The sequence below is a fragment of the Astatotilapia calliptera genome, chromosome 6 (assembly GCF_900246225.1).
Source record: "Astatotilapia calliptera chromosome 6, fAstCal1.2, whole genome shotgun sequence".
NCBI classification, from domain to species: Eukaryota; Metazoa; Chordata; class Actinopteri; order Cichliformes; family Cichlidae; genus Astatotilapia; species Astatotilapia calliptera.
This window is the reverse complement of record NC_039307.1, coordinates 19169781-19194052: the sequence shown is the minus strand read 5'-3', so window position 1 is coordinate 19194052 and position 24272 is coordinate 19169781. Positions and strand designations below refer to the sequence as shown.

At 39.9% G+C, this 24272-nt stretch overlaps 1 protein-coding gene across 2 annotated transcripts; it reads left to right on the top strand.

Annotated features, from left to right (window-relative positions):
• Positions 1 to 584: 584 nt before the first annotated feature.
• On the top strand, positions 585 to 11425 carry crmp1 (collapsin response mediator protein 1). Of its 2 annotated transcripts, none has more exons than XM_026170853.1 (14): positions 585 to 1674; positions 3410 to 3498; positions 3733 to 3917; positions 4059 to 4223; positions 4672 to 4733; positions 4836 to 4916; positions 5710 to 5778; positions 5869 to 5989; positions 6064 to 6220; positions 7713 to 7854; positions 7946 to 8116; positions 9178 to 9357; positions 9854 to 10019; positions 10133 to 11425. In XM_026170853.1, exons 1-14 carry the CDS (start codon positions 1324 to 1326, stop codon positions 10222 to 10224), a joined length of 2031 nt encoding a protein of 676 aa, XP_026026638.1. In that variant the 5' UTR covers positions 585 to 1323; the 3' UTR covers positions 10225 to 11425. The 2 variants fall into 2 exon arrangements, with proteins under 2 accessions (XP_026026638.1, XP_026026639.1); XM_026170854.1 differs by lacking the exon at positions 585 to 1674 and adding an exon at positions 1681 to 2513.
• The last annotated feature ends 12847 nt before the right edge of the window (positions 11426 to 24272 follow it).

The following is a 24272-nucleotide window of genomic DNA, read 5'->3' as shown; positions in this document are numbered from 1 at the left end:
AAGGTTGAAATACCACAGAGATCACTCCCTCAGCTACATTAGTTTCTTAATCTTTTAGACGCCTGTTGAAGGCCAAATGGTTTGTTTCAGATTTCACTAATGTAAGAACTCTTTGTTTTGTGCCTTGAAAATATGTCGCTGAGATAATCACAATTGTAGCTGAACTGATACACTACACAAAGGATGCTTCTTCACCCAAGGGCAGGAAGACGCTGCCTTATCTTGGTCTGTACTGGTTTAAACTGATAAATCTGCTGTCTCATGAATTTTACCCTATATAAAAACTATTGTATTTGTGAATAAAGTTGAGTCACTTTGGGAAGACAATCTAAAGCAGTCTCTGTTTTCTTGTTCTCCCAAGCTGCTCCCGAGCTCGTACTAACACGCTGAATGGCATGCTTGAATATTACTTGAGAATATATTTGACTGTGTTACAGACTAAGGGACATTCTCTGCTGATAGGTGAAGGTACATTCTCTGCTGATAGACGTCCACGCCTCGAAGGAAGTCGATCCACGGATTAGGCCTTGGAAACCGTTTCCTTCAATAATAATAATAATAATAATAATAATAATAATAATAATAATAATAATAATAATAATAATAATAATGCGTGTGCACGTATTATTGCTGTGTTAATGTTTGTAGCGGTCCACCTGTCCAAGTGCTGAGGGACAGCCGCCGCCCACCCTCATCCCGTTTCCGAGAGTACATATGGAGCGCCCTGGGAAGGGCAGGCCTCCATAATTGAAGATGAAGGAACTAGAAAGGCTAGCTCTCGTTTAGCTCGCATGGTCTTTGATGTAAAGCAGGTCTTTGTGTGACAACCGCAGTTAAGCCCCTAAGGCACATGGACTTTGTGGATGATCCCCCCCAGATGTGGATGGAAAGATGACGCTGATTTAATCCGATGATAATGATGTGTCTTGCTCAGACACAACCCCCCACATTAAAACACGAGAAAGGGGCACACTGGAGAGAGACAAAGAGGTCCTCCACAAAGAGGCCAAAACACCGAATCTAAATTTATCGGGGTAAGTTGTAGATGTGCTTACTTATTCTTTCAGCACGAATGCTTCACTTTAAAACTAGTTCACACTGACACGCCACCAGTCCTGTCAAAACGGGAGCACTGCACCATGTGTGTATGAAGAGGAAGGATTCTAGGTTGCCCGAAGAGAGCTGCTTTTCCAGTTCACATCATCGAATGAGTGCGCTTGCCTGGAGAGGCGGGACTGTGACCCGGTTAGACGTAAAATAAGCAAAGCCGTCTCCATCCTTTCAGACTTGGGGGGGAAGTGTGCGTCTCCCACTGTAGCCAATATGTCTGACTGCAGAAGACAGTGGAACCGGGAGGATGAGCTACCTGTCTACCTAGCAGGGCCGATCACCACCGGGCCGAACCAGCGGAAGACCTATGGTATGTTCAGCTCCGTCGAGGGGGCGTTTGAGAGCAAGACCATAGACTTCGAAAACTACGCGGTGGGGAGAAAAGGTAGCCGCACCCCGAGAAGCGGGAGCCGGGAACGACTCTTAGACACCGGTGACCCCATTAGCAAGACGCCCAGCGAGGCCCGGGAGTCGTCGCTGAACGGCTCGCCCGGAGAGAGAAACGAAGCACGCAGTGGTGCTGAGGTCAGATTTTCATCGGGGACGGAAAGTCCTAATGGCAAGGTAGGACTGACAGCTTCAATCTGTGGCTTTTTGTTGACATATGTTGATAGTGCAATGGCTCCGTCGTTCCCTAACTATAATTTATTAATGAAGTGCACCAGTAAGTGCCACTAGACTTTAACCTTTGGTTAAACCTTTGGCCTACGCAGAGGATAAAATTAATTTTTACTCATAAACCACCAAAAAAAGCTATGCTGGTTTCGTTTTGGGACACCAGGAACCAGGAGTTATTTTCCTGACAAAGGCGTCAGTTTGCATAAATTATGAACTTTTTATGGTGCATTGCAGTTTGGCTATTATGGATTGCGTTAAGCTTAAATTCTCAATAAAAGGCGCAAAACGCGCGCAACAAAGCAACACATATTTTTTGCTTGCCGTGGTGCTGAATCGGACAGCGACAGACAACATGCACCCCCACCCAACCTCCACGCTGCATTGTTTATGCTTTGAAGTAAGATGTGTGTGTGTGTAGTGGGTGTGAGGGTGCTCGTGTCTTCACATACGGCCTATAGCTGTCTTTCCCCCCCCCCGTGTCGTGAACGTCGTCAGGCAATACGGTGGCTGTGAGTTTTTCCTCACGCGCGCGCCCACAGGAACGTCAGCTTTCTTCCACTGTGCGCGCGCCACGCAGCCTGACGCAGCCGTACGGCGGCGGATTCATCGCTCGCTTTCTGTCACACACGGAAACAAAACCCACATCACATCAGTGGAGACAAAGGGGAGCAGGAAGCCGCGCAGGGGCGCCGGAGTCGGTATAATTCGCTTCTGAGTTAACTGCCAGGGGGCAGAGCTACGGAAAGAGCATGTCTGGGTCCAAGAACAGCATCCCCCATCTGACGGTAAGCGAGCCGGCCTGCTCAGCAGCGACCAGCAGTCATGTATGCATGAATACGGATTAAATTCCTACTGAAAGTTACCTCACTTAAGGCTTTCTCATGCTGCCCCTACGAGAAACTGCACGCCAAAGAAAGGTGACAGTGCGTTGTGTTTGAGCGCGTTTTCTCGCTCCTGGTTGGATAATGTTGTATAATCTCGCTGCCTGTCAGAGAGATTAACTCGGTTGACGTGTGCGATCGAAACTGGAGTCGAGCAAGTGACAATTGCTTGCTTAAAAGCAACGAAATGTGAAGCTAGATTTTAACAAACGACGTGCATCCTTTTCAGTCTGTGTTCAAGCGTGGATTTTACACATTTGGCACGTCTGTTATTTGAGAATTATCCAGTGTCTAATGGATCTTAAGCCTAGAGTTACACATTGAATTTGAAGGTTAAGACACAAATAATGTCTGCATATTCTTCCCCCCTTTTGCCTTCTCATTGGTCAAAGACGTTGATTTTTCGGCAAGCCGTCAGCTGTCGTCATGCCAAACTCTGCTTGATCACTGGTTACCATGGAGACGTAACATCTTCCTAATGCTGTTGCCAGGCACCATCCGTAGTAGTAGAAGGTGTGGACACGTGGTGGTCTCACAAAAAACGTGCTGGTTTCAACACCCTGTTTGTGAATGTTCAGTATTTGATTGCATAATTGAAATAACAGAAAGATACTTTTTTTTGGCGCCCCATTCAGGTACAGCTCTTGTGTGGCCATGCATTTCTGTCCACACTACACCACATCATGTTATATTGCTATAAAGCCATGGATTACATAACTGATTGTGCAATATATCAAAATGTCAGGACTAAGTTCAACCTCTCCCTCCCTGATCTCCCTTTCTGTGCTTTTCCCCTGCAGAGTGAAAGGCTGCTGATCAAAGGAGGGCGAGTTGTTAATGATGACCAGTCTTTCTATGCAGATGTCTACATTGAAGACGGGCTCATCAAGTGCGTATTTGGGGACATTGTATGAGCGTGTTGTTTTAAGCACTACACAGGCTGTTTTCTACATTTCTTTGCTCTTCCTTTCTTTTTGTGTTCTTTTCCATCTTCTCAACCCTTTTGCATTCCCATGTGTATTTTGCCATGACAAATCTTTTCCATAATCTTCACACCTCCATAATTTGGCTTCCTTTTCCCTTTCATCAATTCATCTGTTTTTGCACATCTTATCCTGGGTAGGCAGGTGGGGGAGAACCTGGTTGTCCCTGAGGGAGTCAAGGTGATCGAGGCCAATGGCCGCATGGTGATACCAGGTGGAATAGATGTTAACACCTGCCTGATGAAGTCCTATCTGGGCACACAGCCTGTTGATGACTTCTTTCAGGGCACCAAGGCTGCACTTGCTGGGGGCACCACTATGATCAGTGAGTGTGAATGCTTAGACTTAGTCAGCAAGTGTCAGCTACAGTATAGCACATACCATATCTACATTTGTCTTTAAGTGTTTCAAAATACTGATTACGCTCTTTCTTTTTTCTATGCCTTGTGCCCTTCCTAATTTTCAGTTGACCATGTAGCCCCTCAGCCTGGTGACAGTTTGCTGGAGGCGTTTGAGCGCTGGCAGGAGGCCGCAGACAAGAAAGCCTGCTGTGATTACTCTCTGCACGTAGACATCCCCCAGTGGAATGAAAATGTTAAAGATGAGTTGGAGCTTCTGGTGCAGGACAAAGGTACGTCCATTTTTAATTATTTTATGATATTTTAGAGATGTGGCCTTTCTTGCAGTTCTTGTTTCAATCCCTAGTTTGGGCACATTTCACAAGAACAATAGGGACAGATTTAGAAACAATTTGGCTAAAGTGCTGAATCCTCTTAGAGTCAAGACACTATAGAGAGCCATTGTTCTCACTGCTGTCATTGTGGCCATGTGCAAATTTCACTTGTAATCTGTTTGAGTAGAAAAATTAGCATTTTCTTCTGGGGCAGCTTTAAAAGTCACCATACGAGATAAACCAGCTGCTTGTGTGTCCAGCTTCCTTCTAGGAGTTGTATTATTTGGCTAGACACAAACACGCACTGCTTCCCATTCCTACTCACTCACAGTTTGTCTTTATTATCCACGCTCCTGAGTATTTACTTTCTCATTATGAAGCCGTTCATTGTTTCTTCTGTTGCCAGGTATCAACTCCTTTCAAGTATACATGGCTTATAAGGATGTGTACCAGATGACCGATTCAGAGGTATGTTTTATACTCATAAATTCCACGAATCTGTACTGTACGAATCTTCTGGCTTCTGTTTTTAACAGTAGAAATCTGAAAATTGGTGTTCTTGTCTTTTAGCTGTATGAGGCATTCTCATTTCTGAAGCAGCTGGGTGCTGTGGTGTTAGTTCACGCTGAAAATGGTGATCTTATTGCTCAGGTAAGTGCTACTGCCTGCTGAAAAAGGATATCTTATTATGTAGGTAAGTGCTGCTGCCTTTTTTTTGCTCTCTCCAGCATGCACCACAGCTTAGAGATATTCTTGTTACATAATGCTGCATCTCTCAGAAAGAGAAAGCAAGGATTAATACGCCTGCAACTGCAGCTGCAGTTGAGAATGACATGTTTATCTTAGGCCACCATTAAAGTTGACCATTATTATTCTAATGAGGATGATGATTATGTAATGGTGATTAAGTTGGTGAGGGTGAAGGTGCTGATATAGCTAGCAGAAGTGATGGCAAGTATTAGTTGTGGTCATGGAAATGATGGCCCAGATTAATGAGACAATTATGGCAAAAACTTTGATGTATGTGAAGATGAATCAGGGTAATGGAAGATAATTGCAGTGCTGATGAATGATCATGACACGCTTGTTAAACTAACTGTAAGAGAAATAGGGAGATAGGTGATGAAAATTCATATCAACCCCATAGAGAACAAACAAACACTAAAAAGGGAGCAGGGTGGGGATCTGGTTGTCATCCAGGTTTTCAGAGAAACTGAAATGTGCTTAATCTTCCAGCTGTGCGCTGGCTTTCGAAGATTACACTGCATATTTATTTTAGCTTGACAGGCCAAAAGATTTGTTATTTCTAATTCCTGAAATCTCATCAGAGGCATTCAAACATGGCTGTACAGTTACTGTATGTACAGCTGTCAGTGATTGCATTGCATGTGAAGATAATTCTGACATTCTTTTGTTATTCTTATAAATTTTTTTTTTTTTGCAGGAACAGCAAAAAATACTTGGAATGGGAATTACTGGCCCAGAAGGCCATCCTCTTAGTCGTCCCGAAGAGGTGATTTTTTTCCCCCCATAGCTTCACTGTTAATCAATTCACCTGCCACTGTATAGGTTCTTGGCTCTAGTTTATTCCCTTCCTGTGCAGTTGGAGGCTGAGGCGGTGTTCCGTGCCATCACTCTTGGCAATCGTGTGAACTGTCCTGTTTACATCACAAAGGTGATGAGCAAGAGTGCAGCTGACACTATCACCCAGGCCCGGAGGAAAGGTAGTTCTTAATCATATAATGTCCTTTTCTGTCTTTATTAAGGATGAAATTAACCATTCTACTATTCTTCTCAGGTTCGGTGGTTTTCGGAGAGCCAATTACAGCTAGCCTGGCCACTGATGGTTCGCACTACTGGAGCAAAAACTGGGCCAAGGCTGCTGCCTACGTGACCTCTCCACCTTTAAGTCCTGACCAGACAACCCCGGACCATCTTCACACCCTGCTGGCCTGGTACGTCTCACTTTTTCTTTTTAAACAGTGAATGGATATTGCTAAAAACTGTAGTAATTTCATTTATAGAAGACTCCAGAGTTTTACAACAAGTAGTTTGTATGAAGTCTGAGAAAATGTGCAGTGTCAAGAGTGTTTCATAAACCCTAAAACAGGCAAAAACTTTTAGTATTTATGTAAAGGCAGACAAAAGCTTAATTTAGCTACAGTATGACCTCTGCTCAATGTGAAATGCAAATAGGATCGAAGACACAAAAGGAGACTCTTACGTTTTACCCCTACACACTCTTTGGTATTCATGCCACAAACAGCTGCTAGTGTTATGCAGAATTTTAGATCAAACTTCAGTGAAACAGAAGAACAGATGGAGAGAAGGTGAAGGTGTGAGGAGAGGCAGAAGAGAAGAGAGACTTAATTACAGACTAAGGACTACATAATCATTTGGAAGCCACTTTACTGTATATTCAGTCAAGCACACGATAATGGTTGGTTAACTTGTACCTATGCATAAGTGCAAGTCAAGGCCAAACTCACCTCAGGTATTACCTCAGACACAGTACTCGCACCCGTCACACATATCACACACACACAATGCGGAGAACTTCCAGCTGCACATTTTAAAATGCCCCCGATTCCACAAATAGCACTGAAACCTCTATTATCTGTTGCCTTGGCTACCGAGTGCCTCCCTCCTCCTTCTCCTCCTCCTCTATCTTCCTCTGTTTCTCCACCCTTCGTCTGAAGCTCCTACTTCTCAAGGCGGGTCCATGCTGTCAAGCCGGTGGTGTGATACTGCTGTTTTCTTTGAGCCACTCCTGAAACAACGGGGTGTATCCTTAGGTTCTTTTCGGAGACATGAACACAAGAACAGCTTTTTTTCCTCCTCAGATTTCAGTGAAGCCCATTATTTACATAATAAGCACTTTCTTGGCATTAAGGTGACGATCCCACAGCTCACTAACACGGAGTAATCACTGTAATTAACAAATAAATTAAAGGTCTTATAACTGAACCGTGACAATCACAATTCTTTATCAGCCGGATTCAGCCTTATTTATTCAGAGCTAAAGCGAGCATAAGTCTTGTTGGCTTTCTTTAATGATGCAGACCAGACTGAGCATTAATCTAGTTAATGTTTAAAGGACTGATACTGCAGCTGTGTTGCACCATTCTCTGTAGTTCAGTTGGCTGTTTTTCTGCAATAGGCCACTGCATGACTTGACATACTTTACCTTACATGCTCAGTGAGGACACCTGGTGGCTAGTGGTTAAAAAATAACTTCTCTGTATGTGTCTTCTTCATTCTGTCTTTTTTTTTTAACGTAAACATTTTTATTTTATTGATTTGTTGCTATTTCTACAGACTGAGCTCTCTAAGGGGGTTTAAAACTTTTAGCAATTTGTCAGGGAACCTTTTAACATTAGACAAGTCAATGACTGCATCCTTAAGTGTTTGCTGATGATTTCACTTCATTTTGTTGCCTTGATACAGTGGGGACCTCCAGGTGGTGGGCAGTTCTCACTGCGCTTACAGCACCTCCCAGAAAGCTATTGGTAAAGATGACTTCACCTTGATCCCCGAAGGAATCAACGGCGTCGAGGAGAGAATGGGCTTTGTCTGGGAAAAGGCAGTGGTGAGCAATGAGGGCATGTTTTCGTTGTTTCTTTTGTGTAGGTGTGAGGTTTTTGTGTAGCACTCTAAACATCCACTTCTTTTTCCCTTAGGCCATGGGGAAGATGGATGAAAACCAGTTTGTGGCAGTCACATCCACCAACGCTGCTAAAATCTTCAATCTGTACCCACGTAAGGGTCGGATAGCTGCGGGCTCTGATGCAGACATTGTCATCTGGGACCCTGACAGCGTCAAAACCATCACTGCCAAACTCCAGCAGTCGGTGAGGACAAAAAGAAAAGAAAGATGATGAGGGAAAAGAGAGGGTGGGTAAATCGGAGAGAGGGAGAAGAACTAATAAAATAAGGGGGGAGGTCTAGACAGAGGCTGCACAACAGAAGGTTTCATGGGAGACTGCAGAGTGTAAAATAGGATAAGAACCATGTGGAAGATCACAGGAGGGGAACAGAAACCTGAATAATAATATGCAGTCAAGTCTAGCTTTATTTTACTCAGTATATATCATATATGTGTGCTAGAACCAAAATAGTAAGCCTCAATGTTTTAAAAGTTTTTTCCTAAATTAATTAAAATAATATTTCGTAAAGGCAGATGAGACAGAGTTTACACATGAATAGCTGTTCATTCTTATTGTGTTCGGGTCTGAGCAAATGTGCGGTCAAATGTGCATTTTGTACATTTCTCTCTCAAAATCAGAGATGGCAAGTGAAATTTCGTATTGTGAAACCGACACCGAGTCTACTGAAAATGACACGGAACAATAACCATGCTCCCGAGTTCACACTGTGGACCGTGGATTATCAGGACATTGTTGTTTTAATCCTTTAAGCATCACAGATGAAGCCTTTTCACCTTTTTCAACAGCAGCAGCTATCACACAGACAGCTGTGTCTGTGTGAAGGATAAGACAAAATCTATCTGCAAAACAAAATGAGCTATAGGCAAATGGTAAAACAAAATTGCTTTCAAAAATGTAACTCAATACACCGTAGTTCATTTATTGGTCTGTTCTGCCACTCCCAAAGACCCTAATCCAGACTGAAGCCAGATTTAAATTATAATCTCCCTTCACCCCTCACCCATTTTGTTATATCTCCGCCCATCCCCCTGAATTTATACAGTCACCTCCCGTATCCCCTTGCCCCCCACTTATTTATCCCCCATCTTCTCATATGCTGCATTTTGCTGCATCTATTAAACCCTATGATAAAAAACAAGCTTGCCCTGACTGCATAGAGAGGCTAAACACTGTACAGTATTTGGAAAAATCAAATAATCCTCTGTTTTCTGTACTTCTTTGTCTCATATTTTCTCTCTGCACAGGCTGCAGAATACAACATCTTCGAGGGTCTGGAATGTCGCGGAGGTCCAGTGCTGGTGCTGATTCAAGGCCAGGTGGTGTATGAAGAAGGAAAGCTGCATGCTCAGCAGGGCACCGGTCGATTTATTCCACGCAAACCCTTCCCAGATTATGCTTACCAGCGTGTAAAGTTCAGGAATGAGGTAGAGTATTTAGAAGATTTTAAAAATACTTAAAAAACAGTGTTATAAATGTCACATTGAAAAATTTCATTGAAAGATTAATTGGATAGTAGATGTTTGAGGATTTCTTTTCCTTATCTTGCTGCAAGTCCTCATAAAAGGTAAAAATTTAAATATGCCCCCAAAATGAGGCAAATAAAGATTTGAAGAAGACTCTGTAAATTAAATAATTGTACAACCTAACCTTGGTTGGAGGAATTTGGGATGTTTATTTTTACCTTTTGTACAGATTATTATGTTATGATAATGAAAAAGAAAAAAAACAAAACAAAACAGGAGCTGAATTGATTAGAAACATGATCATTATTCTCTCTTTTTTCACCAGTAGGTGATTCAGGCAAAATACAAATGAGCCAATTAGTCCCGCATTATGGAGACTAATGTGCTGCAGGCCATTCGCTTCTAAAGAATGAATAATAGGTTGGCTTGTTTGTGTCTCTGTCTGTTTTCTGCCCAGGTAAAGCGTAAGCAGGGTGTAACTCGGGGGATATATGATGGCCCTGTATATGATGTTGCTCCGACTCCCAAATACATTACTCCTTCACCGTCAGCCAAAACCTCTCCCACCTCTCACCAGCCACCACCAATACGTAATCTTCACCAGTCCAACTTCAGCCTTTCAGGTAAGAAAAGTAATATATTTTCAAACAGAATGTACTCTAAATACACAGTTATGCAAAATTGATTTCTTTTGCAATTAGAGCCATCTAATATATAAATTTTGTCCTCATTTTAGGTGCACAGATTGATGACAATATCCCACGTCGCTCTGGCCACCGCATTGTAGCACCCCCGGGTGGTCGCTCCAACATCACCAGCCTTGGCTGAATACTTGAATACATATGAAGCACGGCTGGTGCGACGCTTCACCTACTGAGTGTGTGCGAGTGTATGTGTACGACTGAATGAATACCTTTGCATTTTTTTGGCATAACGTGACCGTTTCTGTTATATCGGTTTGTCATGGTCACTCAGAACAAAAAAAGCACATTTCTACTTCTAATCCAAAAAAGGTGTGTGAGTTACAATCAGCTAAATAATTCAAATCAATAAAAAGTCACGTTCCAGGCACACCACACACACACACACACACACACACACACACACACACACACACACACACACACACACACACACACACACAGATTCAGTGTTGGACCCCCTCCAACCAACCCGTCGCCCAAGTGTTATGTCATAAACTTATTTCCTGTGAGCATGACTTCCTTCTTATTCTTCCTCACCTCCCACATCTTACCGTGTGGGTCTGACATGGTGCTCCTTTCCACCCACATGGTGGACAGCTCAAGAATTGTCAGATTTTTTTCTGCATCTGGTTCTAATATCTTGGCAATATTTGTTTCATTGTGGCTCAAGCGGATCAGTTACACTGCATGGACGCGTCTTTAGATGTTACACTACTTGTGGTTTATTGTTGCAATGGAGGAACACTTTAAAATGAACTCAAAGCACATTTGTATTCAACAGCACAAGCATATTCTTATATTGGTATATGTATGGTTTGAAAACCCTAACGACATCCACTGTGGGCAGAGGCAGTTGTTACCTAGTTAAAAACATATTCATGCAATTTAAATTACTGTAAATTTTGAAAGGAATGCATTTTTTTCTCCACCACCAGATACTATATGCAAATGTGTCAGTACTCTCTTACACTCTGTGTGAAAGTAGATAAGCAGTCAAAGTGAAAACAGAAACAAGTGAACTAAATTAAGTTCTAGATTGATGTACCTACATAATGTAGACTTCTCAGTGTGCGTGCTTAGTTTGCTGCCAATCACTCCCACCAGAATAAGAACTTTGTTGTAATGACATGCTAAACTCACTGCAGAAAAAGAACTTCTGAACAGGTTTTTTTATTTTTATTTTTTAAATCTTTTATTGTTTCAGTTATTTATTTCTGGGCATTTTCCTCATTATAGTACATTTAGTGTTTCTCTGTTTTGTTTACTCTTGTCTGTTGTCACCAATGGAACCACTTAATAAAGACTGGACTGTTGTCAAAAATGATGGTAAGACAAACACACTGTGAGTTATTAGTAATATCATTTGTTATTCTGATCGTAATCAAAATTCAGATGATTGAATATAATTTTTCACGATCTGTCTCTGTCTTTTCTAAATTTAGAATTACTGAATGCATTTTCTCAGGTTAAATCAAAGGCCTTATTTATTGTAATACACCTTGAAAGGAAACTTTAGAACAGCCAGTTTTGATAGGTTGTAATGGTTACAAACTAAAGCACAATTATAATTCTTTCACTTTATTGTATTTTGTTTAAGATTGGAGATAAATTTCCTTTTATAGAGGCTCAGTTAAATACTGTGTGTTATGCATATAAAAATAATCTAATAATCTTCAGAGTCACTGTTATACAGGAAAGTCGCTGCCAACATAAACTGCATGTAGTTAATCAGAAAGATTTAGGTAACGTTGCTGTTAAAAGCATTAGATACAATCCCCCCCAAAAAGGTTTACACATGCAAAAGGTTGAAAAACTGATTTATAAATATAATTATATAATTTATTATTACAATTTATAAATCACAGTAGAAAAAGTTGCTAAACTGAAAAGAAATGAGTACAGGAATGAGAACACTACATTTTTTATAGATCAAGACTGAATGAAAACCAATCTGATGCAGGACTAACATGGAGAGACAAACAACCATTTACATTCACATGGAAATTTAGATCCACCGATTAACCCAACCCCACTAACTGCATGTGTTTGGATTGTGCAAAGAAGTACCTGGAGAGAACCCACGCAGACACGGGGAGAACATGCAAACTCCACACAGAAAGACCCTGGCCAGTTGGCAGAGTCGAACTCAGGGCCCTCTTGCTGTGAACCAACAGTGCTAACCTTTTTAGCATATTGTGAAATTTGGCACATTACAAAAACGTTTGGTATAACAGGATGTAGTAGAAAGAATCTAAAAAAGTCTGATTTAGGTTTCTTTTTTCAAAATTTAGAGAAGCTGTATTTTAACATTGGATTTCTTCTGTATCTGTGTGCAATATGGAAAAGGTCAGCAGAGGGCGTTCTGGATGTTTTTTTGTCAGTACACATGGCTCTTGCTGCTTTACAGCCTATCCAGCTTACAGTCAATAGTGACAGCAGGCACACAGTGGGGTTCCATGTCTGACGAAAAAGCCTTTCATGTCTATGATGGCAGAATGTTGGGTTGTGCTGGAAAGCTGTGCTACTTCAGAGTAGTCTGAGTAAAAGTGTATTTCTAAAAGATGTCCTTTCACTTTATGATGGAGTAGATCAGTACCAATGAGGTTTTTTAGCAGTATTTTTATGCACATCTGAGGCATCATTTCCCAGAGTTAATTTAAGTGTATCCTTAACTGTCATCCCACTAACTGGGCTCTATGAAGCCCCAGGAGTTATATTTTTGTTATATCTCTTTTTTCAATCTTTCAGGTATTTTATGATTTTGTCAGTTAATGTGTTTCTAATGATGCCACATCATTGCTTTCTATTTCTGCTTTGATTAGTGTGTTTTTTTTTTAAAATACAGATGTTTTAAAAAGAACCCAATTCTGCCGTTGCAGTTTTAGCAAACTGATTTATTCAGTTATTGTTTGTCCTAAGTTAAAGTATCACATAATATCAAGGGAGGCAGGGGTACCTGTCATGTGTCAACTTAGATGCTATTACTGCATTCATCATCTTGATGGGGAACTTCCCAGACTGGAAGTCATCAGAACATTGGAGACATTGCCAGATCTACTTGAGACAGATAGATGCCCTGGTTATGCCACACATGAAAAGGACAGCTGATGCTGTTATATTGCAAGCCACAATCCCTCCTGGGAGTGAAGAAAATTCCATCTGCCGATGTGACTGTCCAATATTTGGCTGGACAATCTACTTGACAAAGGTGTCACCTTTATCTGACGGAAGAGTGGAGTGCCCAGAACGAGGTGCTGTCCCGAGTGGAGGAGTTTAAGTACCTCGGTGTTTGTTCACGGGTGAAAGCAGAGTGAAGCAGGAGATTGACAGACAGACTGGTACAGTCTTGGCAGTGATGTGGATGCTACACCAGTCTGCTGTGGTGAAAAGAGAGCTGAGAGAATCAGTCAATTTGACGGCTAATGTGACCATACCGTCCCATATGGTCAGGAGCTCTGTGTAGTGACTGAAAGAATAAGATCACAGATGCAAGCATCTGTGATGAGTTTCCTATGAAGGGGGTCTGTGTGCAGCCTTAGAGATATTCATTTGGATGCCGCTACTCCTTCACATAGAAAGGCACCAATTGAGGTAGTTTGGGTGACTGACTGGGATGCCCTGTCTGTGCCTTCAAGGTGAGGTGTTTTGGACATGTAAAGAAGGCCCCAGGGCAGACAGAGGACATGGTGGAGAGGTTATGTCTCTGGGCTGGCTGGTTTTTGTGTTATTTCAAGTATTTTATATCAGTTTCATCACAAAAATACAACACAAATAATGTTTACTTTATATCAAAATCAAAATATTGTTAAATAAGCTGTTAAATAACAATTTGCATTGTATTTGGAAAAAAGTTACAAGTTGAATCAAAGAAAGCTATTGATTTTAATTTTTTACAAAATATGTAAATTAATTGTAAGTTTGAAAAATAATAATAATGAAAATCATTTTTTTCTTAAGATTATATTAATTATGTAACTAATAATGCATTAAGTAGAAATAAGGTTTGTTTCTGCCACCAAGGAGGTTACATTTTTTGGTAGTGTCTGTAAACATGATATTTCAAGCATGGGGTCAACAATCCATTAAAATTTACCTCACATACGCCGAGGTCAGCTTATAAAAAAGCCTTATAACATAGAAACTATAATTTTTACAAGTGTGGTCTAACATATAGTATAAAGGTGATTGAGATTGAGAACCTTCACAGAGATATGGCATAGAGATTCAACATATCATGTAAAATTTGACCTCTAACCTCTCCTTCAAACTCGATTGATCTGAAGGACAAAGTGATAATAATGCTAAATATCTACTAAAAACTATGTTACTTAAGATATAGAGACTGATCTACAACGCTAAATATCTTGTTTCTTTGGACCTCTGATCTCATCTTATAAGGTTAAACTTTCACAAAGTGTCTTTTATCTTTAAAGCTGTACTTAAAAGTCTACTGCCTTTGTTTGTATTGGCAACATTTAGAAAACAGTACTGGTATATGGGGATTTTGAATATCATGTTATAGTTTGTATCCAAATATCATGTCACATTTGACCTCTCATCATATTTCTCCATATTTCTCCATTTTACATTTACAAATTACCTGTTATCGATTAGCTACTCCCATATAATGGTTGTATAATCAAAGTAAACATCCTTCATATATAGTCATTGATTAATTGTTGTTTAATAAAGATGATTTATTATTATTACCTTCAAGTAAAAGGTGCATGTGATTAAACAGTATGATGATCCTATTTCTAACAAGATGGAGCACTGTTTAAAAAACAAACAAAAACAGAACTCTGACTCTGAATAACTTTACATTTAATTAAAAGTAGAACAAAGGTAACATATCAAATATGCAAACTATCAGTGTTTGTTGTTTGTAAAACAAATATCTAGTACTGTTTAAAAGTCTCAAGCTGCTGCTCATTTCTTTATGTTTTGCTGGGTAAATGGGAAATAGGTGCAAGGATTAAGTGAAATAGATAGACGGACATATAGTGTATATGGTAAAAACATAGCTTGTAAAATTTTAATGAGCCTGAAAGTTAATATTTGGTATGACTGCCTTTATTCTTCAACAAAGAATAAACTCTGTTAGGCAAGCTGCCTTGTAATTTTTTTTATATAGTCTTCAGGAATAGTTCTCCAGGCTATCTGAAGAAGATCCAAGGCTCTTCTTTGGATGTTGTTCTGTTCTCTGTCAAGACGAACCCACATAGCTTCAATAATGCTGAGGTCCGGGCTCTGGGGAAACCAATCCATGACTGATAGTGTTCTGCTGGCATACCTCACTCTTTTCTTCCTTCTTCCCTTCCTTAAGAACTGCTTCTTGACAGCCATCACTTCCAGTGAACAATTTCGGATGAGCTTTTGGTGAATAGAATACGGGTCAGATGCATGTCTCAGATCCTGTCTCAGGTCTTTCAGGAACTGTCCCCCGGTTTCTTAAGGACATAACTTTCAGATATGTTAGATGTTATTTAGGTCTGCACGCTTCCTCTTTTACCTTCAACTTGAATATTTTCCTAAAACTTTTTAAGCACACACTGCATTTCAAATGAAAGAAGGGATGGCTAAAGAACATATAAATGCTATATTTAAAACTTCACCACAGCATCACATTTCAAAAAGTTGTGACAGGCGGCATTTTTATCATTGTATTGCATCCCCTATTACCTCTTCTTTTAAAAGTGCCCACTTAGTATTGGGGAACATAGAGCAATTAGCTTTGAAAGAGCGATCTTTTCAAATGCCTGTTTAGGATTTCAGCTGCTCAACAGTTTGGGGGCCTCATTTGTTGTTTTTCATTTCATAATGTGCCAAATGTTTTCAAAGGGTGACATGTCTGGACTTCAGGCAGGGTGGATTTTCATCTGGACTCCTTTAATATTGTGCCATGCATGCTGGTGTTATTCATTCTGAATGTGGTTTAGCATTGTTTTGCCAGATCACAATAAGCGAGGCCTTTCCCTGGAAAGGACTTCATCTGGATGGCAGCGTGTGCTCCTTCACAACTTTTATATTATAGCTGGCAGGCTCTTAACAGTGACAAATACTCATGAAAGAGAGGCTATAGATGGGCCACAATTGAAAAGAAAAGCCCGCATAAAGTCCCTTAGTTTGTTGTTGGGTGACCACGCAATGCCAGAACAGCCTGAACGTGCCCTGGCAATAACATCCATCCACCCATTTTCTTAACAGCTTACCCATTTCAGGGTGGTGGAGACAGCTTTCATCAGGAGACAAGTGCAGTACACCCCAGACAGTTTCCCAGCCTATGTGAGGGCCCCTGGCAATAAAAATGTCTGAAACTCCATTGGAGGGATAGAGCACCGTTTTACCAGAAGATATTTCCTCATTTAGTGTTTTGATGATAGCGATGGAGAGTGCTGTCTAACAAGGCGGTCCAAAATCTCTAACAGGGGTTTGAGCGGAGAGTGACTGGTGACTGCGAAGGAGATAGCATATCACTGACAATATATTTTTTACACATTGGGGACCATGGATTGGAGCAGTGTGATCCTGGAAAAGAGCACTAACACTGAGATAGATATGTCAGGATAAAGGTTATCACTCAGAACAACTTTGCATTGACTGGCAGTGATCCACTGTGAGTCTGTTTTAAACATCACTTATCCCGATGCATGAGTGTAGTGAACTACACAGTAAGCAGCCATTATGTAGTTTTCTCCTGCTCCATTAACATGGAACAGCATGGACCGCAGACTGTCTCATATTAGTTTCACACAGCATTAGTCAGTGAACTTTCACAGATGTCACATGATATCTTAAAGTAAGCAATAAATGCTACGCAAAACATATCAACTAGCACGACAAAAAGCCATGTACATCCAAACGCTACATACGATTAATTATGCTGCATCTGTATAATATCTACACCCATCTGTGTTTCCTTGGAGGCTCATTTCCCTTTATTGTGGTCCTCAACAATAACAGCTACTTCTACTTCACTTAATTTCCACGTTTCATCTGGAGACTGATATCACTTGTTCTCAAGTGTTTTCTCAAAGGAAGCGCTGTTTAGTGAGTTTGCTTTATTGGGGTTGCTTTTGCACTCTCTGTGCATCAGTTGCATTCGTTATAGTGTCCCAGAGTTTATTTGTGTTTGCCATCTAAAGTCCTAAAACACCATGTTGTGTTTTAGGGAGACCAGGTGTGAAAGTGATAATTATGAAAATGAATAAACAGTTTTTAAATGCTGCAGGGAGAGCAGTGCTGGGGCTTGCTTTAGAAACAGTGGAGCCACTTACCCTTTCTATGATCATAAAAAATGTAAAGGTCAGAAAGATGTTCATCATATGCAATCTGAAATGTCAAAGATTTTAATTTTATGTCGCATGTAACAGATAGGGGTATTTTGTAAAAGCAATAAAGCAGACTAGTAATAGCACATAGTTTGACATTTATTTGATCTTCGCACTAAAACTTTATTTGCTTGGAGATTTTTAATTTACATCATGCAGACTATATATATATATATATATTTGAAAAGAACATTTTCTAGCTTCTAGTACAGATGAACTGAATCCAGACAACATCACCTTCACAGAGACCAACAGAGACCTGCATGCTGCTGCTGCCATCTGCTCTGGGAGTAAACCAAAGGGATGTAATATTGAGCTTCTGAGGCTGAAATTATGCATGTCTTCCGATTTTCTGCTGCAGGCGATGAAATCACAGAAATGTAAAACAGTGGCTGTGTGTACGTGGAGTTTACACAAGTCTGAACAGGTGCCATAACAATGCAATGACTTCCCATCCCTTGAAAGAGTACAGACCGCTTCTTGGGCATAACAGAGGATTGACTGCATCCAGGCAAATTACTGAGCCAGCTGTGCTTTCGTCCTACTACTGATAGTCCCATAGGCCCCTGCAGTGCATATTTGAGCTGCATCCAGCATCCGTGCAATAAACAAAAAAGTCTGCTAGTTCTCTTTAGAACGTGACGATATTTTGAGTGACATCCAAAAACAAAAGATAATACGCGGTAATGAATGGTCCATTATTCGTAGCTCTAAAACAGACATGTTTGCAGAGATAGTATGGATCATAACTATAGTCCTAATTTCAACAACAAAATTATCAAGACCACAAAAATGATGATTGCCTTCTGAGGAGGAAGTAGAGGGATGCAGTTTGATTATTAATGGCATTACCACTTGACATTATTACACATCCCCATGTTAAATGTGTCATCATCAAATGCTTTTAACAGCAGTAAATCACATCTGCCTGAGAAAGACAAAAGTTTCTTTAAATAAGATGCTGTCCATGCTGAACTTTGGGGAAAATGGTCTAGACTCTCGAGGCATTCAGAATCTGAAATGGATGTAGATTGATTTAAACTTGAGCAACAATGTTTGGTGTCCTCTTTACTTGAGTAACAGACGAGACTGCATTTGCTATATGGATGAACTTTTTAAATAAAGCTTTAGGGCAGCAGTTTTTACAGTACTTTTTTATCCCCCAAATGAAAACAGTCAAAGCGAATTACTGGAAATAGAAATGAAGTGTATAACGTATCTATCTGTCACTCCTTTGGCACTGCTTATCCCACTTAGGCTTTCACAGGGTGGCTCTGGAGCCTATCTCACGGTGCAAGAGACCAGAGAGTGGGGGTGTTATTTACTAACATGCAAACTTAACCACATGTAGTAAAATTTCGACACTGGGCAGCTGTCACAACTTTGATTCTGAATTAGCTACACAAGTGAACCCCCCCCCCCCCCCCCCCCCCCCCCCAAACCTTCTTTTGTGAGGATAAAGACAAAAACAACAAAAAAACAACAAAGGACTGAAGAAACATTTGGAAACCCAAAGAAATGGTCAATCAGGAGATGCAATGACATCCCTGCAATCACTTGAAACAGAAAATCACATGTCACCACCTGCAGGTCATCAGCCACACACACACACACACACACACACACACACACACACACACACACACACACACACACACACACACACAACCACGCACACACAGAGGGTTTTATTACTTCCTACGGATTATGAGCTCAGACTTATCTGTGAGGAAATGGCACAAACAAAGTAAACACATTTGAGGAGACCCATGGGGTAAATTAAAAACACTGAAAAGTGGTCTCGCCTTGAGACCATTACGACAATCTAAGCAGTGCGGTCCTGCAAGTATGGAAATAACGTTACTCTGTGAGTGTCAAAGTGAGTTCTCTGAAAATCACATGATTGTTACATAAAAGCAGAGCAGAGGCTGTGAAAGGTTCTGTTAGATTTCATCAGTATGCAGTGAGGAAATCCTAAGTTCACTTTTAAACGTGTGTATAAATGAATCCTTAATTTAAAAGTCCTTTAAAAAGAATGGACAGAATATAAATGTGTTCATTCAGGATGTATAACTGCAAAACCTTAACAACATGTACCAATGAATTTAAATGCTGTTTTAGCTGTTTCTCTTTTATCTTTATGAAAAACTGTTCCACCTGTTCCGCTTTGCCACAAATACTGCATTGCGTATTTTTCTTCCCTGCTGAAACCTATTCATCATAACAAGTCCTGGTATAGTGACCATTGTGACATCGCACATTTGGTACGGCATGGCTCTGCAATGTGATCGCTTCATTTTCTGCATATATTTTTATTTTTCGTTCAAGACCGTTCTTGCAGCCTTCCATCGGCATGGAAACCCCTTCATCTAAAACATGAAGAAGCCGTTAATGCATTTTACAGTAATGACTATTCTCACTTGTTTGGATTTACTTTGACAGCAGAAACCAAACTGACATTGATACTGTGCAAATTAGCCTTAAAACATACCATGCAGTCTTCATACATTACAGCAAGTGCAAAGCTAAGCACAGCAGAGGACTGTCAAATATATTACATATTTCATAGAAATATATAATTGGCATATTTATCCTGCTTCATAAACATTTAGGAACATTTGAATAACCCACTTTTCATCTGAAAAGTAACTTTTATCGTGCAGGTATAGGCAGATGCCATCATGCTAAAAGATGCGCTTTTATATAAAATGTGCTGTATATGTGTTATTTCCTGCTTCCTTGTTCCTACCAAGAATGCTGATGGCACAGCTTTGATGAGCTGAGGCTGGTGTGACCATGAAAAGATGAAAAGACATAAATGACAGCCTATCGAGGAAGACGGGGAGGATCAAATCTCACATCATCTGTCTGGCATATTGGCGAGAAATAGTGTTTACAGCTCTGCTGCAAGGCTCCCCTTAACATAGGAACATTGCACTGACAGAATTTATCGCATCCTTAATGCTTTATCTTCACTTCTACCAATCCTGAATGTTGTGTATGTGTGTGTGTGGATAAGTTGCAGAACTCTTTACATCTTCTACTCTTACACCTTCTGATAGGATCTGAAAATAAACCCCTCTCATTGGAAAGCACAAACGAATAAGACAGGCGAATTTCAACATATTACACGAATATGTCTTTTCACTTTGAAGCAATGAGCCCAAGGTTCTCTGTGCATGTAAAGCCAATTCAAAGGCAATTCAATCTAGCTTTCTGTCACTCAGAAGAAGAGTGAGCTTAAGCTCTTGAAAACACCTGACAACTCCAAAGACCACTTGATATACTGCTGGGCAGTGTGTGAGGAGGTTAACATGCTGGGATTTACTTCACCGGGCGCAATCGCAACACTTTCTTCTATCTTTATAAAATCAATAAAATGAACATCCATCAGATGTATCCCTTGAATTTAATGAAGAGTTTAACTTTAACACTTTTTCTGGATGACAGACAATTTCTTATTCAATTATCATTTACAAAACCTTTTATGGCTAGTGCTTATTATATGAGTAAAAGTTGATTGATATGATGGTTCTGATGTTTCAAAGAAGGTTTTTAATATTTTTAAATGATTTAATCAATGTGTGCTTTTATTACTTTATTACCAGCTACATAAGAATTTGTCCTCTGTGGAATGCAAATACATCTAGGTGGCTATTTCCTGAAAACTTAAAACTGAGGTCAGCACTTCATAATGTTTTTCCAGGTGAAAACAGCCTTTTATTGAATGGGTGACACACTTGCATAGTAATACAAGCGATTATTCTAATTGATGATAATAAGGACACACAATTATATGACTTTAGAGTCCATCAATTGACATTTTTTTCACTGAACCTTAAATCAAATGTGAGATTATTATAAGCCATCACCCGAGGAAAAAATAAAACAAGATGCATTTGAATTGAATTTTGTCAAACAGCAAAAGTAATTTAGTAATTAGTTGGAATTGTTTGAAAATCTAATTGTGAAACAGGAACGCATTAAATTCTGAGTGCTGTAACCAGCTCAAAGTTCAGGAGAAAACATGCTGTTCTGTGACAATGGAAAACAGAGTAGAGTGCAGGATTCAACTTTTAATTGCTGCGATGCCCCTGATAATGGGTACTCAAATATTAAAATGTGCTTGTTTTCTGAAATTATCAATTCCTTTCAAGAACAATAAAGTAATGTTTAAATAGTTATTGTAGCTATCATGTAAAATATATTGTGTATCACATAAATTTGAAGAACCTTCTTTTCTTAAAGGATCATTTCCAAGATTCAGGGACATCATATTTTGATATTTTATTACATCTAAATCTTTAGCAAATATTTTTGGTTCAGTGAAAAGAGTCATTTGAATTAAAATGACATGTTTTTTAATGTAAAGTTAATGCCTTTAATTGCTTAAAAATATTACTGTACTTCACTTCTGCATGTTTAAAGGGGTTATGACACAGAGAAAAAGCTCTACCAGGAAACTGACGTACCACGCATGACCATCTGGTGTCAGCGTTGCATACTCAAACCAAACACAGATTCTCATTTTTCTTTTCCTTTCTTTTTCGTTTTGACATTTTAAAGTCCTTCACGCTAATCTTTGTAGCAGTTAACACCTGTGAAGCATTTTCAGATAAGTCCAAATCCAAATTGCTTCTACATTTTAAACTTTTCTAGTAACAAGGTCCAGTGCAGAATATTTCAAAGTTGATAGATTGTTCCACCTTTTAGTGTTAAACTTATTTTTTTGTGATAATCTAATTTTCAGATATCAGCCAGCTGCAAAAATGACATATAATTGCGTGACAGTGGTGCTGTTGGTTCAACAGGAAGGCAGACAAAAGCTAAACTTCACTGGGCGTTCTTGACTTTGGAAGATGTAAATGGGAGAATGACCTCCACACTTCAGCCTGCTTAGAAAATTGTTCTGAAGTTTTTAACTGCAGCTTGCTGTTATGAAACTGAGAATTTGGACCAAGCTGACCTTGAATAAAGATGGCCTTGTCTCCAGTTTTGTACCATTTTCAAGTAAGGCTTCCATTTGCTGTAAGTAATGACTTTATTGATGAATAAATTTGCCAACATTTGGCTCAGTTCTTGATAAAAAAAAAATATTGCAAGTTATTTTGCTTGGTGTCATTACAAGTGTCACACCTGCTGTTGCTCTCATTGTTACTGTGCGAAATAATCTGAGAACAGAGTGAAAGTGCTAACAGCCAATGGGTATGTCTGAAGTTTTTAATGTCAAAGTCAAACTTTTACATGATTAATCTTCATACCAAACCATTCGTCAAGAGCTCTTCTTCTTCTTCCACATCATAGCAAATGCAATTAGTTCATTATGTAATTACAGGGGGGAATTGGCAAAGAAACAGAGCCAATTCCTAAAGGTAAAGAAAACAAAGAAGAGGAAAACAAAAATAACATTTTTTTCCTTTTTTTTATCAAGTGCAGATTTGAACCTTAAGCATGCCATCGTTTGTTATGGTTTCCGGTTGTCTGTTCTACAGTGTACTTTATTTGTACATGGCTAGGGTAACAGCACAAGGGGGATGACAGGTACATGGCGTCCACTGAAGTGTCTCTTCTCAAAAGTGTCTTGATTAGTAGGTGGCAGATCTCAGACATGATGCCTTTCTCTGTCTCTCTCCCCTCTTCATTTTCGCAGTAGACTGAAACATCTTCATGTTTAAACGTGCAGTATAAAAAAAAGAGACACACCCACACAGATTCATTTACATAAAGTTCCCTTAAATCCACTCTTAAGTGTTTGAAAGGTGCCATCATGGAACTGCCATAAAACAGCAGTTTGAAGAAATATTTGCCACTTTTAAAAGGCAGGGCTGTCTCAAGAGTCTCTTTGCAAAACTCACAAACTGGTTTCTCCACGGGTTCTTGATGCCCTTTAAGGGTCTGAAAACCATTTATCTCAACTCATTCTCCCAGAGAATGAGCACGTGTCCTTTTGTCTCTCAGAACATACCATGCAGGATATTATGATTGTTTTCAATCCCCATGAAGTCTCCAAGAAGCGAAAAATCCCAAATGTTAGGCTTTGAATTTTGTTACATCCTCAGCACAGTCCATCAAAAACAGAGCTCAGTAAACAGCCATATTGGGGTATATGGGAGTAATGAAGGCTTTGGGAGTAAATACATCAGTGGACCTGAAGCTAAAGAGTGTTTTTTACAGAGTTGGAAAGTTAAAGATATATACAGGTATACAAAGTGTATCCACACACACGGAGCTGTTCTTATCCTTGTAAAATCTAAGGAGGTGTCACAATGATTCCTGCTTCATTTCCAGTCCAGTTATCTTTCAGTGAGGTGACAGTCAAGCCGCGACTCTGTGAGTAAGCTGAACCTTACTACACATTTTTTTTTAAATGTCTTAGTTCACTCTTATGTTCCGAAAACAACCAGAAAAATTAAGAGACACACTAGCAATTTTCCAGCAGTGCTACATTCCTCTATCCAGACATTAATGAGATCAGAACAGATCAAGGGAGGAGAAGAGAGGAGAAAAGAAACTCATTAAGACCACAGGGACGACCTAACCCTATTATCCCTATCACACCACTGAGCCACACACTGATGATGGGAATTAAGATGTGTTGGCCTCAATCCACACCCACTCTTTAGCCCAATGCAGCAGAGTGTGTCGAAGTCGTGCAGTAGCTGATGGGAAGGACAAAATGTGAAGGAGTCTGTTATCTGTGCAGTTCAGCACAGCAGTATGGGCGTGTTCAGGTCAGCACTGCGCGGTGAAACGGGTCGCAGCACAAGTCTTACGTTCCCAATTCACTATGTTCTTTTTTTAATATATATATATATATATATATATATATATATATATATAT

What these genes read in the sequence shown, in the direction of transcription:
- crmp1 (XM_026170853.1), top strand. Translation starts at nt 1,324, where the DNA reads ATGTCTGACTGCAGAAGACAGTGGAACCGGGAGGATGAGCTACCTGTC. An exon ending in GTGTAAAGTTCAGGAATGAG is followed by an intron (nt 9,358 to 9,853) that starts GTAGAGTATTTA and finishes TTTTCTGCCCAG; the next exon opens with GTAAAGCGTAAGCAGGGTGT. An exon ending in GTCCAACTTCAGCCTTTCAG is followed by an intron (nt 10,020 to 10,132) that starts GTAAGAAAAGTA and finishes TCCTCATTTTAG; the next exon opens with GTGCACAGATTGATGACAAT.